This window comes from Pleurodeles waltl, chromosome 10 (genome assembly GCF_031143425.1).
Source record: "Pleurodeles waltl isolate 20211129_DDA chromosome 10, aPleWal1.hap1.20221129, whole genome shotgun sequence".
NCBI classification, from domain to species: domain Eukaryota; kingdom Metazoa; phylum Chordata; class Amphibia; order Caudata; family Salamandridae; genus Pleurodeles; species Pleurodeles waltl.
In genome coordinates, this window is record NC_090449.1 from 931779137 (window position 1) to 931795882 (window position 16746).

General features: G+C 40.5%; 1 protein-coding gene across 7 annotated transcripts in view; it reads left to right on the forward strand.

Annotated features, from left to right (window-relative positions):
• The window catches only part of ICA1 (islet cell autoantigen 1), a 230009-nt gene that overhangs the window by 75388 nt on the left and 137875 nt on the right, over nucleotides 1–16746 (forward strand). For all 7 annotated transcript variants that reach the window (XM_069211715.1, XM_069211718.1, XM_069211719.1 and 4 more), the window contains exons 4-6: nucleotides 5008–5131; nucleotides 8294–8492; nucleotides 10639–10764. In XM_069211715.1, the coding sequence (XP_069067816.1) occupies nucleotides 5008–5131; nucleotides 8294–8492; nucleotides 10639–10764 (449 nt within the window). The remainder of the gene's footprint in view (nucleotides 1–5007; nucleotides 5132–8293; nucleotides 8493–10638; nucleotides 10765–16746) is intronic.

Below are 16746 nucleotides of genomic sequence, written 5' to 3' on the forward strand. Positions count from 1 at the left end.
TCCATCACTTCCGTAGACGTTTCCTCTCTCTCCATTGGCACATGACTTTTAGCCAGTTGGTCTTTGTCCAAATGCCAAAGAAACCATCAAAAATGTTTTAGATTTGAATTGTAAACCCATAGCCCTCACGGTGATATCAATCAATCTGCAACTAATAAAAAATAACATTTTATCAAACTGCTGTTTGAGCCAAAAAATAGTGTTGGTATCCTTGGAAGCTCATTAGTTACAGCTGTTTTTCAGATGAATAAAATGAAACAACCAATTTCTTGGAGCCAAATGTAGAAGCTCTCAAAGGAAACATTTGAATATTAATCCAGGTTCATTAACAGTCCACAACTTAATTTATAAGCATGTGCAAACATATACGTCTTTAGTTTAAAACCAGAAAATGGGGATACTAAAATGTATTCTAAAAATATACATTTAGGAACACTCATGAAAATAATGTATCAGCGCATTTGCACAGTTTTTAATAGTGAAAGCATTTTAATGGTACACCTAAGACTCTGGGCAATTGGTTAATTGACTTCTGTTCTGTAATAACTTTAATCCTTCCCTATGCGAGTGGTTTACAAATAAATGATAATTCCTACGTATTAAATCTTACAAAGACTAACAATCAACTTACATCAGCGTCACAAGCATTCTTACTTACATGACTCTTACTCGCTTTTTCTACTAAAGACCTGATTTCAGATCAAATATTTGTCATAAAGGTTGCAAAAATCGGAGTTGAAACAATGTCGTGAATGATTTTAAGCACCTCATAACTGTCTCTGAAAGCTCTTAAAGCTGCATGAATCAATAGTAAACAATTGCGCAGATTTTCAGTTAAATGTGAGCAAGGTGTGTCTTGAGCAAGTTTTTTAATTACTGTTGCTCAAAAAACAAAATGTGATTGTTGATCTGAGTGATGTCAGTAAACTTGCTTGGCAATCTGGCATACCCCACAATGAAATCATCTGGGAGGTAGTGACCCTGTCAACATTATAAACTAAGTTAGTTAGATTACAATACAGTTCACTGACAAAACTCTCCTCAACGTCCTGTAGCCATGGCACAGGTAGCAGGCTATTCCTCAGAAATGCATGAGAAGATCAAGCAGTGCCAATGCCAAAGTTGGAAACAAAATTCTCAAACCAACTTAGAAAATAATGACATCTATTAAGAAAAATGATACAAACGTGGATAAATGAATTAAGAAACTAGAAGTATGGGTTTCTATAGTTTTAAGACTTAAAAGGCTAATGAACAGCAAAGTCAAATTAAGTAAATGTTGATGGTAACCCAACACCTAGGCATACTTTCAGACCAATTGCAACAAAACAGCATGGTGATGGATGGATGACTTGAATTACTGTCCAACACTGGTGATGGCTCTTGCCACATTCTAGTACACATTTATCTGCCCACTAAACAGAGACCTGCTATATGCATATCAGCCTTAGTCCTGCACCAATAGGTACTGTTTAGCCCACACGGCCAGACCAGGTCCCCTCTAGATCCAGGCTGGTTTCAGAGTACTTTATGCCTTGTCAGAAAGGTATAACTTAAGCCCTGTGCCACTGGCAGTACACGTTTCACACAGAGCATTTGCCTCCACAAACAGCAAAGTGATGGATGGAATGATGGAATTAATCGCAGCTACTGACAATTGCTCAGAGCTGCATTCCAGCCCATTGTTTTTCACACACTGTGCTACTGTAGACATAAACTTGTCAAATGTAAATCAATCTTAGTCCTACACCATTGAGAACAGATTAGCTCGAACTGACAGGCCAGGGGACCCCGACCTGAAAATAGGAATACAAGCCCTATTTCACGCTATTTAGACTGCTTAAGTGAGGTGCAGCTTGAGTCCTGCAACCAGCCCTAATAGACCAAGGGTGAGGTTAAACGTGCATGCCTCATTTCCCTGAGACCTTTTTTGGTTCTCTGTTTCTACCAGTTGAGCAAATCAGAAGATTCTCATCTGCGGCAGCATCCTGAAGTCCATCTCTAGCTTTTAGTTTTGGTATGAAAAGCTCTAAGCAGGAAGAGAATTTTATTGCTTAGGCAAATTAATCATCTCGCCTTCACCCCAACTCCTTCATTCTGGAGTAGTCTTTGTTTTTTGCTTCTTAATTTTTTCCAGAAGAGCAAGGGAGGAGTCTATAAAATCTTTGTAGCAATCAAAGTCTTTGTTCACTTGACCTCCTTAGTTGGTGTCGACACACCTTTCTCAGGGAGCCCATTATGACTTGTCTTAGTCCCACAAAGGTAAAACAATTACTAGGTCTCAATTATTGAATTTTCGGGGAGTCACATTTGCTCTATTTCCCTGAGGATGCTCATAGAGCCTAGCTCTCTGTCCAGCCCAGGCTCTGTCAGGGTCCAGTGCATGCCACTCCTGATTTGGCATTCCATACGGAATTAACTTTACAGAAGGTAAGTAACTTGTTCGAGATCGTCTGACTCAATATAAATGACTGCACCCATTGTTAGTGCTATTTTTGATCAAACAGACCAGTAAAAGCACCTCACTTCACAGGCTTGTGTGTGTATGTATCTGATGTATATAGCACACTGCCTGTATTAGAGGAAAGAAAACGATTCAGGGTCTTATTTTGGAGGGAGTGTTGAGCACTCTTCTGTTTAAACTAGCACTTAATAGAACATGAATATCAAAATTGGAAGAGGAGGAAACTAGTTAATCTGACTAACTGTTGGACGTTGTTCCGCAGGCATGAGTTTAGTTTAGAATATTTCCTGTTTTTTTTTACTTTCTGCATTCCATAGTTTAGTGATGGTATGGCTTTGTGTGTTGCAGTGTTTAACAACACATTGAGTTGGTCAGTCAGGTAGGGTGGAGATTTGAGTTTACTGCCTGGTAGTTGATGCACCATGTTTTGAAGATGATGTGGGTTCTCTTAGGTCTGAAGTTTGTCTGAGCCTTGGTTTTCTCCTAAGGAATTTTATTGCATCAATATCCAGGCAGAATCCAGTCATGTACTCTTTATCATTTCTGCTAATTATTAACACATAGAGTAAACCTGCCTCAACTCTGTTGTACAAGGTTTTCCTTTTAATATCTGTTTTATTTCTGCATTGGTCGAGCAATCCAACTGCATACATAATGGCTGTTTAAGGATGCATCCTCTCCAGATAGCTCTTTTTTGTTCTGTTATATCCACTACCATTTCTTACCCCACAAAAGACTTTTCTTCCATGTAGGGCATCTCTCTCTTAGGTTCTCCCTACAGTTATTCCTTCTTCCAGAAGCTGGCCATCTTGACCAGACCCTGGTTGGCCATTTAAACATGATCATATCGGAGCACTCATGCCGTTATTGAAACATATAGTTGCTTTTTGCCAACAGTCAACATGTAATAGTCCTTATTTTCTTCTCCTCAGACAAGTAATCCAGAACATAAAAGAAGTGGTGGCTGTAGTTTTTCATTGGTTTCACATTTATCATATACAGTACAGATGATTCAGCCAACACGTGTTTCGTCCAGCACTGAACCTTCTCGAGGCTAATCAAAATAATGTAATACAGCAGTAGGAATGAGGAATATAAGAACAGCGTGTCCAATTCTAACAGAAGACACATATTTACAAATCTGCCATAGTCAAACACCTGTTTTCTTACTGTGAAGAACTCCAAAATATAGTATTGCCACCTCGTCAGTCCTCACTTAATTGCATTTGATACACTCTCCAATTCTTAAAGTCTCAAGTCTGTCGTGAACCCAGATACTTGGCCTAGTTGCTTGTGTCAAACACACTTAGTTGGTCTTGTCCATTCATTCATATGGAATCCACAAGCAATAAATGTCAATTATTTTCATACACTACAAGTAAAAGGCCTCAGTTTTGGACCTTATTAAGTCCAATATCTATCTTGGACCTTGATAAGTCCTTAGGGTACCACATGGGCATCAGGATCCCCACGTGTGTCCAACCCCTAAAATGGATTCCCTGTGAACGAATAGAGGGCAGCTGGCTAGGTGTGTATGGCACAAGTAACTAGGCCAAGTAGCTGGGTTCACGACAGGCTTGAGGCTTTAAGGATTGGAGAGTGTATTGAATGTTCCGGAGTACTTGTTTGAGTAGGAGAAAATAAGGACTATTGCGTGCAGACTTTGCAAAATGGTCACGTTGGCCTTAAGACTATGGGCCTGATTATGACCTTGGCAGATGGGATACTCCGTCAGAAACGGAGTGGATATCCTGTCCGCTGTACTAGAAGTGTCATTATGTCCTCTGGAACTTGTAAAACAAGGTCATAATCAGGCCATATATGTTTCAAAACATGCATGAGTGCTCCAATATGATTGTTTAATTGGATAGAGAAGGGGATGCCAAGATGTTATGGTACCCTGCTTACTGACATTGTGGCTACGAATGTCTAATAGTGTGAGCTCCATTACTCGATTAAGGAGGACATACATGTTGGAAAAGTCCAGCGGTAATAACAATTGCCTAGCTGTTTGTATGCTTGAATGACCATTTGACTTGGAGTGGTGATGCCGGTCAGAAGACAGTGCAACTTTCTGACATGTCATCCCAGTTTATGTTTTGTGTGATTAATTAGTTTCTCAATGCAACATTTAAAGAAAACCTAAGTGGAAGTTGGGCTCCTCTCAGAAGCCCCAAATCGCCAATATTTTTCTGTGAATGTATAGGACTTGCTTTTGAATTTCCATGAGTAAGTTGTGCTTTCCCATGGAATAAAACAGTGAATCACACCCTAGGTTTTTAGATAACACAAAGCAACACACTTGGGCGTTTTCAGGCAGCAACATGCGTTCTCATCTGTAATGTACAATATTTTAAGTTATCCTCTGGTGACTTTTTCCGATGCCTGATGTTTTAGTTTTCCAAGTGCTCTATAGTATGCATTTTATCTGGGGAAGCAAATAGTCTTTCCTTTGGTCTTTTGCTTCCTAAATTTGCAATTTTATGTGAGTGCAGTGCTAGTTCATAAACAACGTATTACTTTAATAAGCATTACTTTGTCAGTCTTATCTCAGGATGAAAATGAATTGGGGAAGTTTCTTCGTTCGCAAGGATCTCAAGATAAAACAAGAGCAGGGAAAATGATGCAGGCTACTGGAAAGGCCCTCTGTTTTTCTTCTCATCAGAGGTGAGTACTAAATGTTCTGCCGTCTACAACCTATTCTAGATAATGTTGTTTTGTGTTTTAAACAACCCTCGTTCGCTATGCAAGGGGCTGTAGCCTTAGTGAGTGCGTTTGTTTTGGACCCCCTTCTAAAAATCAAGTGTGCATTATATAATAATTGTTCATGCTGTGTGAATACCTTCACCTGTTGCACGCCAAACCCCTCATTCATGCTCAGAAGTACAACCTTAATGATGATTGATATCCTGATATAGGTATTTAGATTTCTTTTTACATCATAAAAATACTGTAGAAGAAAATACTGACAGTTTAACTGTTCATATCTGTCGTGGTTGAACATTATGTATATTGTTTTATAGTTTCAAGTAACTAGATGTTTTAGTTTTCTGTCACTCTTCCACAATCATGAAACAAGTTGCTTGACCAGTTCACACATTTGTGAACAGTGATGTAACACTATAAACCTTGAGTTTAACATGGTCACCTGATAGAATTTTGAAAACATCTGCATCACTGTCACAAAAAATAAAAATTAAGAACCATCTCTAAAATGGAAAAGTTGTTCCACAACCACTGTGTAGAACCTTTGCAAGCACTGACCCAAACAGTTAATTCTCTTGCTCTGAATATTTTTGTTGCAAGTAGGTGTTCTGTTTTGTAATTTAAATAAATGTTAAAGCGATGTTGTTTTTACAATTTTCAGTCTATAAAACACCAATATTTGGCAGTCGTGCTTAACCATAAATTGACCCCCCCACCCAGTGCACAGCTTTCGTGTTTGCACTTGTCACAGATGACGTCTTCAGTGATATCACCTCACCATTGACAAAGATAATCACATCACTATGGATACGCATTTGTTTGTGTACGTTACTGATGTGTATTTTTGTTACAAAAAATCACCTCACATTCGGCCTAGCATTGGGCCAACTCCCAATGTGAACATCATGAACTGTACATATCCTTTGACTATGCCCAGTGGAGATAGTAGGGCACAAGGCCTGGTTTTAGGGGACCCATGCGCATCAGGGGATTGATGCAGAGCTTAGCCTTTTGCCATGTGTAGCATGAGCAGAGTGCAGGCCCTGCACCCAGTTCCCACATGGGACCGTACCACTTTCCCAATTACCACAATAGTCTCTAAAATATGCATTACATTTGGCCTAGTTCAGCAGCAGGATTAAGTGCAGAGTTTGCATTCTTAATCGATTATAATACATCAATATTGACTTTTGTTTTTAAAACCTTATCTTTGTCAGTGTAGAGACTCGTCAGTTTTAAATTTTGTACACCTTTTTGTCTTTTGTATCAAAGTTTTGTTTTGTTGGAACATAGCTATATTTTCTTAATTCATGACACTGTTTGTCAAGCCATAAAGAGTGCAGGGGTGTGAAGCTTGGTGATTTATTTCTTTGGTTTTTGACTAGGAATCGTAACCGCAGTGTCACTGTCTTCAGTGAATTTCTGTGATGTAATTCAATGAGTATTAATGTTATTTGAGCAACTTTAATCATAACATACCTTTTTAACAAAGTTTTTTTTTCAGTACTTTTTCCGTTATATATTGCATCCACTTTCGTGTTGATTTAATGTAATGTGTATTCCTTTTGACCATATTAGTGGGCTATAGTGGCAGCGGTCGGCCCCACTTCCTCTTAGTCCAATGCATGCACGCATAGTAGTCTCTGGAGCCAAACATGTGCTCAGGCCACCAAACCAACTGTGCTTGGCCTATAGCTACGAGCTGGGGGCACCAGGCCCATAGTTTTCAGACTCACTGTGCATGCTCGTTGGTTTTATGCTCAGAACTCTGGCCAGGCCAGTTGCATGCTATTGAGCCAACTTCGGCTGCAATCCTCGTGCCTCCAAGCCCACTGCACAAACGTTTATTTTGATTTCACATTCAGTCTAAAAGCATAAGCAAGGGATATTCTCTTAATTGTGGACTGTTGTCGGATGTCATTATTACGATTGAGATAATCCTGGGAAGTTGAAGTGTCCTGTTCAGGTTGTCATGGCCATGTTTTGTGGTTCCTACTTTGGTAATAGGACTGCCTGTTTAGGACAGCAGGACGACAAGCTTGGGAGACTGAGTCTATCCATGCAGTGAGTAACTGCTGGCCTAACTCCTGGCTAGCTCACAGTGCCTCACCAAAACCTCCAAACCCACCGGAGTAAAGATGATTATGGCAATCTGAACATGACACTCCAGCTCCAAAGGGAAGCAGTGGAAACAGATCTTACCTCTTTTGTGGTATCAAGGTTAGATAGAAAGATGCAAGATAAGTTTTCAATACATTTATTTAAACAATTACAATCTAACATAAAAAGAGTGAGCTACGATAATTAGGCAGATAAAACAAAGCAAGGTAATCAGCAAACACAAACATGGTAGAGGAGATAAATATTCCAACCATGATGTATGTGGTTCTAGTTGTATTAGAGGTTCCTACCTAACCCTGCGTCTACTGTAAAACCCTCTTCCTGGCCCAATCTATGAGATTAGCCCCAGCCCTATGCCTGGAAATAGTATCCGGAATCAGCATGTGTGTAAGATCGGTTTCCACGTCTTCCCTAGGGAGTCGTAGTGTCATTTTCAGGTTGCCTTAATCACCTTTTATCCCGATGGGTTTGAAGGTTTGGGTGAGGCACTGTGAGCTAGCTAGGAGTTAGGCTGGCAGTTGCTCACTGCTTGGGTAGACTCGGTGTCCCACACTTTGCCATCCTGCTGTCCTAAACATGCAGTCCTATTACCAAAGTATGAACCATATGACAATGACTTGTGTGATAAAAATGATCATCAGTACAGGCAGGACTGAGTTGAGCTGAAAAAACATTTAAGACTTTTGTTCCTGGGACTTTAAATATTAGACGCTTTAGCTGCTGTTTGTCAAACATTACCATTTCTGTATACATCTTAGTGTTCAACTAAGGTCTCTGACAAAGAATATATCTGGCACTAGGCCCAGCAGAACCTTGCAGCCCAGTGTATTAGAACATAATGCTATGTGCAGCATGGCATGTGTTCTTAACTGCTCCGACGACTGACTGAATTGTTCAGTGTGAACCCTTTACTATTTATAGAAGTAGGGGTTTCATAGAAGTGGCATGATAAAGACATAATTCAAGTGGTTGTCACAAAATGTGATAATAATTGTTTTTCAGGTTGGCATTGCGTAGTCCTCTATGCAGGCTCTACCAGGAGGTGGAGACTTTTCGATATCGGGCAATCTCTGACACGTGGCTGACTGTAAACCGAATGGAACAGTCTCGGACTGAATATAGAGGAGCACTGCTTTGGATGAAAGATGTATCGCAAGAACTGGACCCGGACATTTACAAGCAGATGGAAAAGTATCGAAAGGTAGTAAGCAGAAATTAACAGGAGGCTGCCTACTGATATTGATTCCTTTAGTAACCAGTAGTTATACTCCTTTTGAATTGTTCTGGTAAAAATGCCTATTTTTGATCATTCGTGGCAGTAAAATATACTTCTCAGACTTAGTGTTGTTTTTATTTTTTTCTGAAAATGGCCAGCCTAACCTTTTGATACCTGGACCAGTGGCAGCCAGTAATTTGAGCAGACGATCTCAAACTCCCCCATCTACATGCACTCTTACTCCTACCTGCACCTTCACAAGCACATATACAAGGCCCTCATATTCACTGCACCCACACAGTAATACACATACATTCACACGTATACATGCATGCATTAAACATTAAGAAAACAAACAAACGTATCGGGCTGCAGCAGTGATGTGGCGGGAGGAAAGCTGCTCCTCATCATGAGGGGGAGAACCTTGAGGTGCTTTGGAGGGTCGAAGAGGTCACTCCCACAGAACTGTGAAATCCTCAGCCTGACAGAGTTCAGCTCAGGCAGCCAGGCACCTATGTATTTCTTGCATGTACAACGCCTGGCTGCCTTACCTGAACATAGAGAGTGTCTGTCGGGCTGACCTTTGCTCAGTCTGATGGACAGTTTGTTCACAAAAAGGTTCCGTGTGGGTGGGCCCCTTTGCCTTTAAGGACAGGAATCACCTATACTAGAGTGGCATTCCTTGCAAAAGACAGTGATATGTTTATTACTCACTACTTTTTTCCCACGTCTACTGCCAGACTGTCTCAAAAATTAAATATATCTTACTTCATGTTTATCAAAGCAACATCAATGCATATGGCTCCACTCCACCATAACCTTTAAGTGAGTTAAAATTGATTTGAAAGTTTCAGCGTGATTATAGCACAGTAAGGAAAATATTTTACCATGTATGGGGCACACACATTAATTTGATTTTAGTACAACAAATAGCAACTACTTACCCCAACTCGTAACAAGTAACATAAGTAGGTTATGTCACCTGGACCAATAATTCCGGGTCAAATACCCCAAGTCTGAAATGCCCCATGTTGCAAGTCCAAGTATGTCTGCGTTAGGAATTAACAAGTCTGAACACCCCAGACCTGATAATTCTGGGCCCAGAGACACTGAGGCTGGTCTGAGTTGCAGCAGGACTGGGGCTGCTGAAAACAGCATTGCCAGCTGCCCCTCCACCCAGACCCGCTGCAGCAGTCCGGAGTAACTGACAGTGTTCCTCCAGCAGACCGTAGCAAGCGTGCCTTCCACCTTTTCGCTCCTCAACGGTCATCATCCCCATCCTGTCATCGTGGTGCCAAAACTGTGAAAAACTGCCAGGTACAACACTCGGTCACTCTGGGTCCGAGCACTTATTCCATATTTCAGGGAAAAAAATCATAAAGGCCGGGCTTTGACACAGAGACACCAGCTAGTACCATGGATTCTGGCCTCTGTATCTTCGGACGAAAGTGCATCAAACTCATAATGTGGGCAGGAGTTGAATAGCAAATAATTTGTGATTGTAATTTGATTCAGTCTCCTACTTTCTGAAGGTTATTTTGCATGTACCCACTGCTACAGGCCAGCACGGTTTTGTGATCTGATGATCACTTTTTCAGGGCAACAAACCTTCACCAACCATTATCTTGTGAAAGAAACGGAGAGGTTTGAATATCAGATTCATGTATGCGCCCCTCGTAGGTTAAAAGGCTTGATAAAACTAGTGTCAGTGCCTTTATAATTATTGCATTTTCTAAACATTTCAATGTTATTTCTGCATGTATCACCTTTGTTGTGGGAAGAGTTTTAATTAATTGGGAATTGCTGAAATAGTGAGGTTGCCATTTTTGTAAAATAATTGTAATACAATTATTTTTTGATGTGTAAGAAAAACCTTGATTTACAGCTAAAATACCACTTAAAAGAAGGTGACATTATGGGTTTGCATTTTCATCATAATTGGTGAAGCACTAGGTAGAAAGGATCTTTTGCTGCCAAGCTGTATCTAGCGAAGGCATTTCATTTAAAATACCGGCCTGGAACCTGACATCTAAAGAAGCAATCACTTTACAATTCAGGCAACATAGATGGTTTGACACACAAACTATTACACTAGTACATAGAATGATTTTGTATATGTTTCTTACCATAGGTCCAAGGTCAAGTACGACGTGCCAAAACCAGTTTTGACAAATTGAAGACCGATGTGTGTCAGAAGGTGGACCTTCTAGGAGCAAGTAGATGTAATCTTTTGTCCCATGTCTTGACAACATACCAGGTATTAAGATAAAATAGGTAATCTTAAATCAAAACCATATATCTGCAGATGCCTCGCAACTCCTATGCTCTTTGGACCAAGAGTTTTATAGCACTCTGCTGCCAAATACAGCTGGTGTAGATCAAATCTGTTCACTGTGTGCTCCAGCACTTTGTTTTATCCACTAGCATATGCACTCCTGCCTTGATACGATGGTTCTGAACTGACTGTGTAAAACCAGCTCCCCTTGTTTTTAGAGGTTTAAGACCCTATTGAATTCTGTCTTTGTGATAAAATTGAATGTGGTGGTACTTTAGAGATTCAATGTGTTTTATGTTATATCTTTTTATAGGCATTCCTTTTCTACAGACTCATTTTATTGGTTCTAGTCTGCAGTTACCATAAATCTGAATATGAGGGTAGTGGGGTTGGAGGGTGTATTTTACACACATGCTGGCCTAATAACTTGTTTCTCCTCTTTTCTCTGTCATGCAATTCTGTCTGATATCCTCTTAGTTGAATATCTCCACGCACATGCGGGATCCCCAGGGCGCTATTTAAAAAAATCTTTTTACAGTGAAAATATGTCTGTAAGAGGCAACATTTTCTATGTATTACCGTTTTTTTTAATTTTAAAATGTGAATCTAATTAGCCAAATTGACATTACATTTGGCGGAAAACACCACTACACTACACCTTTTGAGTCTCAAAGTAGAAGTTGTAGCCTCTGATTGGCTGGGTCCATACTGTGCCAATTACTCACTGTGCCTTTTAGAAACTCCAGAGACAGACACCCTTCCATCATGCAGTGTAGTCACTGCCCCAGTTCTTTCTGATGGATACATCTTCTGCAGATCGCTCACCTTTAGAATATTCCCCAGGATCATGACGTTTTCACAGCAGTGCTCCTGTATACTGCCATGTTGTCGGTGCGTCTCTGTGTTGGCTTCCATTTTCCCCGTAAGTGACCTGCACAAGGTGTGCTTAAGGTGTTTGGATTCTGGGCACAACACCAAGTTGTTCAGAAAATGTTCCCTCTTCCACTCCAAGGCGATCCACAACTGTGAAGTGAGCCTGTATGTTGCCAAACATCGAAAGAAATTGCATACCTTGTGCTAGTCCCGCTCCAAGTAGAGGATGCAACCCGTTCCAGCTGTTAAGGCTGCTCCTGTGATAGGTCTTCTTTGCCGTGGATATAGTCTAGTAAGTTGAAGTCTAAGAAGAAGCATAACAAATTGAAGCAAGATCTGACTACAACGTGCTACTCTGTCTAAAGAGACGTCACAAGGATGTCACAGTGTCAATCTGTTGTGCTTCCAAACATCAATGGAGAAGCCAGTTCCACAACTGGTACAATGCTGCGTGGTGTCTGGGGGATAGTGCCACCTAATGCTATCCACTCTGGACAGACCATTGTGAGGTGGGTTGCTGGGCAGCTCAGCCTTCGCTGTGCTGAACATCGAGAACCTCTTTAGCGGGTGTCATCCCCAAAGAGGCAAGACTTTAGTCTGATGGTTCTAGGTAGGGTGGAATCTCTGCTTGAAGCAGTCTCAGCTGGTGAAGCAACCCATCTCTAAACTGACCCAGTGTATCATAGTACAGTCCTACGTAGACCATACCCGAGCAGACCAATCTACCTGTAATGTCAGCTTCACATCCCTCCCTGCTCTTAAGGAAGCTATGCTTGTGGAATATTTTATGGGACATGGCTGGTACGGAGGCTGGTGAACTGGGGCCAGGGAACCTCACAGCACCCAGGTAGAATGACTGGATGATCAACTGGTCCCAAGTACTGTGCCCCCATTAATCCAGAATAAAGCCACTAGACTTTCTTGTAGTTCATGCACATCAGGTGACTAAGAGGGAAATTCAAGCAAATGCATCCTATCTCCTCAAGTCCTGGCTGGGTGTGAAGGTCCAAATCCGTCCTCATTGGAACCTACAGGGCAGCCATCTAGGCGCACTTTGCATTTCTGTGGCGTGCAACAAGATGTCTGGGTTTGAAGCAACCAGATGGCCACGTTTGGAGGACTGCCATCTGTTTGCACTGTACCTTCTGAAACGTTTCCGCATGCCATTGGAGCGGCCAGTCGACTGCACAGAGCTTGAAGGAAAATTGTTTAAAAATAAAAATACGCTGCAAAGCATTTTGTGTTTTTAAACGTGTTGTTAAACATGGGTAATACGAGAAAGAGGTAGAGCCCGGCTCACATTGTCTGGTACTTTTTGCATATAAAAGGTGTAGTGTAGATCGTCGAAGGAGCAGTAGAACTTAACCCTGTGTGGCAGAAGAGGAGTATGTGAAGGTTGATGTAAGATGGCATATGCGTATTTGTGCCAGTACTGTATGAGGTAACTGATGCAGGGCATAGATGAGGAAGAAACTGTGAACATATCGGTATGATTTTTCCATGAGCTCTGAGGGTGTCAACAGCAGAACTGTGTGGAGGCAGCGAGGTGTTGGAACATGATTTATTTGGATCAAGAAAATCTTTGCATTCTGATATTTAGTTTCTAATACTTTTATACCATTATAATCTTCAAGACTGACACCTGTTAATTTACATTGCCTTGAAACGGCAGAACTGTGGTATGAAGCACTATGTAAAGCACAATTTCTCATTAGCAAAGGAAAAAAAGAACGTGAACTGGATGTGGTACTTGCACATGGAACCCAAAAACTTGAGAGCTCCTGATGTGGCGGGAGGTGCATGGGGTCCAAGTATGGTTGTGTAGTAGAGGAACAGGCAGAATGAAAATCCAAAAATAGTAGCATTAACCTGCACATTTGAATTAAAATTCAGTCGTAATAATTTAGAGAAACGAAAAGCAGGATTTTTTTTTTTTTTTTTACAATAACGAATAATGAAAGCCTATCTGTGCACGTTTTACAGTGTCCTTCCTCTTACAACACTGATGAGACTCCTTTTTTCTTTATGCATGCCGTCTTCTTTCTTCTTCACCGCATGCAGTCTTCTCTGTCTTCTTTCTTCACTGCCGACTTCCGTCTTCTTTTTTTGCCGCACGCAGGAACAAATGTGGCACCCGCTCGCCTAGTGGAGCAGTACCTTCCGCAGCTTATGATGACGTGCGACTGCGTAAATACAGCAAATGTCTAACAGAAAACATCTCCATGTACGCCACGCGATTTGGAGGGCTGTGTCAATGTTTAGGCGCAGTTCCTTTTATGGACTATGCATTTTATACGAATTTTAGAGAAACAAAATCAGTCACCGATCCTCGTCATTCTCAGTGTCTGTCATAGCGGGAGAATGATAGACGGCGACAGTGTTATGTGGAACTCCTGTGCGCACATTCTCGTTTCAAACACTGCCCTATATATATATATATATATATATATATATATATATATATATATATATATATATATATATATACACATACATACGCTGGAGGTCTGGGTACCTGCACACAGCTCATGTAGACACTGCTCAGAGCAGTATTCTCCCCCCCTGAGCTGTACAAAACTCGGACCACATTACGACTGATCTTCACCTAAACACACTTAAGCTCTCCGTGCCTAAAAAAAATAAAATGACAAAAAAAGCTTCCTTATGTAATTTAACTGCTGCTCATGTAATGCGCTCCAATGCCTTCGGGTTGAGCTTGCCCTATGTTAAAACAAAACTACAAATAAATAAATAAATAGCAAGCATTGGCAAAGTCAATAGGTTTTGCCTTTTTGTTTTTTTTATTTTTCATACTATTTTAATATTTACCTGGATTTTAAATATTCGAAACATTTTACATTTGTTTTAAACTTAATAAACCATTAATAGTTGTGTATGTTGTTATGTGTGTTGAATTACAAAAACATAAACATTATTTATCAAATTTCAAGCAAACATTATTATACAATTTTTCTAATATGTATAATCCAGTTAGATAGTAACATAGAATGCAAAACAAAGGTGAAGGCTATTGGCTTTGCCAATGCTTGTTATAGTTTTATGCAATTAGATCCTTTTTTGTGTCCATAAAATTGGCACTTTATCCAGAATTTTTGCATCTAAAATGCACTTTGTCCAGAGTGTTGTCAGTGCCCTAGCCTGGGCAGAAATTAAGGCTGAAGTAGTTCGGGTGTCTGAGATATTGACTCTTTACATGCATGTATCTAAGCGTGGTAACTTTTACATGTAAGGTAGAAAGAATGTGCCCGCTCTGGAAGGAGATGCTTTGGGCATTAAAGCAACTGTGTCTGGCCTACAAAGCTGTATTCTGCTCCTAATACGAAATAGATGGAATAGAGATGTTAAAATGTCGGGAATGAGGAACAGCCCACCTATGGGGGAGGGTCTTATGCTCACCACTCCCAGAGTAGGTTCAAAGGGGCTTGGAAGGTGGCATCGGACAGCAATATGCGTTGTTAAGAATCACATTGCCCTAAATCCTCATATTACAAGTACCGATGCAAGACTACACTTCACTACGATTGTTAATACCGGTGTACCAGTTATTCCTAAATTGAAAAGTACATGGTTAATAAATTAAAATAGAATGCAGTACTAAATGTGTACCAAAGGGATTCTACGTGGATTTACCCAGAAACGCTCCTTATAATTTTCTGTTGCCTTTGAACTAAAAGTTAGACAGGCATCACTTGCTTCTGTGGTAAACAGGATTTCACTTTAGGGGAGCGATATAAAAGGTTGGAAGAATTAATGAGGAGAATTTACTGTTGCACTGGAAGGATGACTGACTGTAAATTAGTTGTGGTAGAGTTTAAGAAACTGTACGGTGCTTGATTTCCTCAGATACTGGTTATTGTTATTGCTTTTTACAGTCTGATCGTTTGTAGAGGAATATCGACTTGTAAGGTTTTTGGGGTCAACCGCATTAGTAGGCAGGAACAAGTCGTATAAAGTGAAACGGGTTCCTGCTTAACAGTAAAATCTACAAGAGTGCTATTTGTAAAGAAATCTTGGCTGTAACTTGATAATGGATTCTTTTTGCAGCATCTAGATGTTTTGCTCACTTTACCAGCGTTCTTTGAGTTGGGCCTTTTACTTGTATGTCTCTGTGGTGCATGGGCCTTTGTACTTACAATCTAGTTAGCCATAACACTAAAACTCGCCCTCTATGTGCTATTCAACATTTGAAATGTAAACTTTATTGCTATGCACTTTGTTGAGATTATTTAAGAACCTACTGCTGAATGTCATTTAAAAGGGCTACCTTTGTGAAATGTTTCAATATCGATTGTGCTGTGTTTTGACAGTATAATTCTACCTTATTATTGTGTTGACACCCTAACAAAACCAATAGGCCTAACTTTTATTAACTGCATGCACTGTGTTGTGTTAGCCATTTGGAAAATTATCGTGTGTTTTTGGGGGTCAGGGCTTGCCTGTCCTTAAGACCCCTGGAAGTGCTTCCAGGATAGCGAAGTCAAAGGTACGTTTAGGAAGTTATCTGACCTGCACAACCTTTCTTTAATATATTTGGCTGGCCCTTTACAGTTTACCAAAATGTATTATTTTAGTCTCGTACTGCATTCCTCAAGTTCAGGCACTTGTTAATGTCCCTACGCAATATTTAATGGCCTGTTAGTGTCACCTTTGGTATTTCCATTTGCAATTTGTGTACATATATGTAAATCGATTTGTGTGTAGTCTTAGATAGTGTGTGTAATTCACTTCTTTATTTTATAAGAAAAATCGTTGTCTGGCAAGTGATTCTTTAAGAGTTTGTTAGTGTTAGTCTGTTGCCCAAAGCACCTTTCCCGAGGACTGCTCTGCCTTGCAACCCTGAGAGTCAAGTGCTAAAAGGGGGTACTTAGTTCACACTTAATGGTTCTGCGGTACGAAGGCTCCAAGATACCAGTGGCCAAAGACCTCACTTATTAAAGTTTGGGCCTAGTATCCTCTGTCTGCCTTGGGACCCTCTGACGTGAATTCCGGACACCATCCCTGAAAGCCCTTCATCCTAAAACAGAATAAGGCTGCAACAAGCTAAGATTGTCATGATCAGTGGGTGGTTAA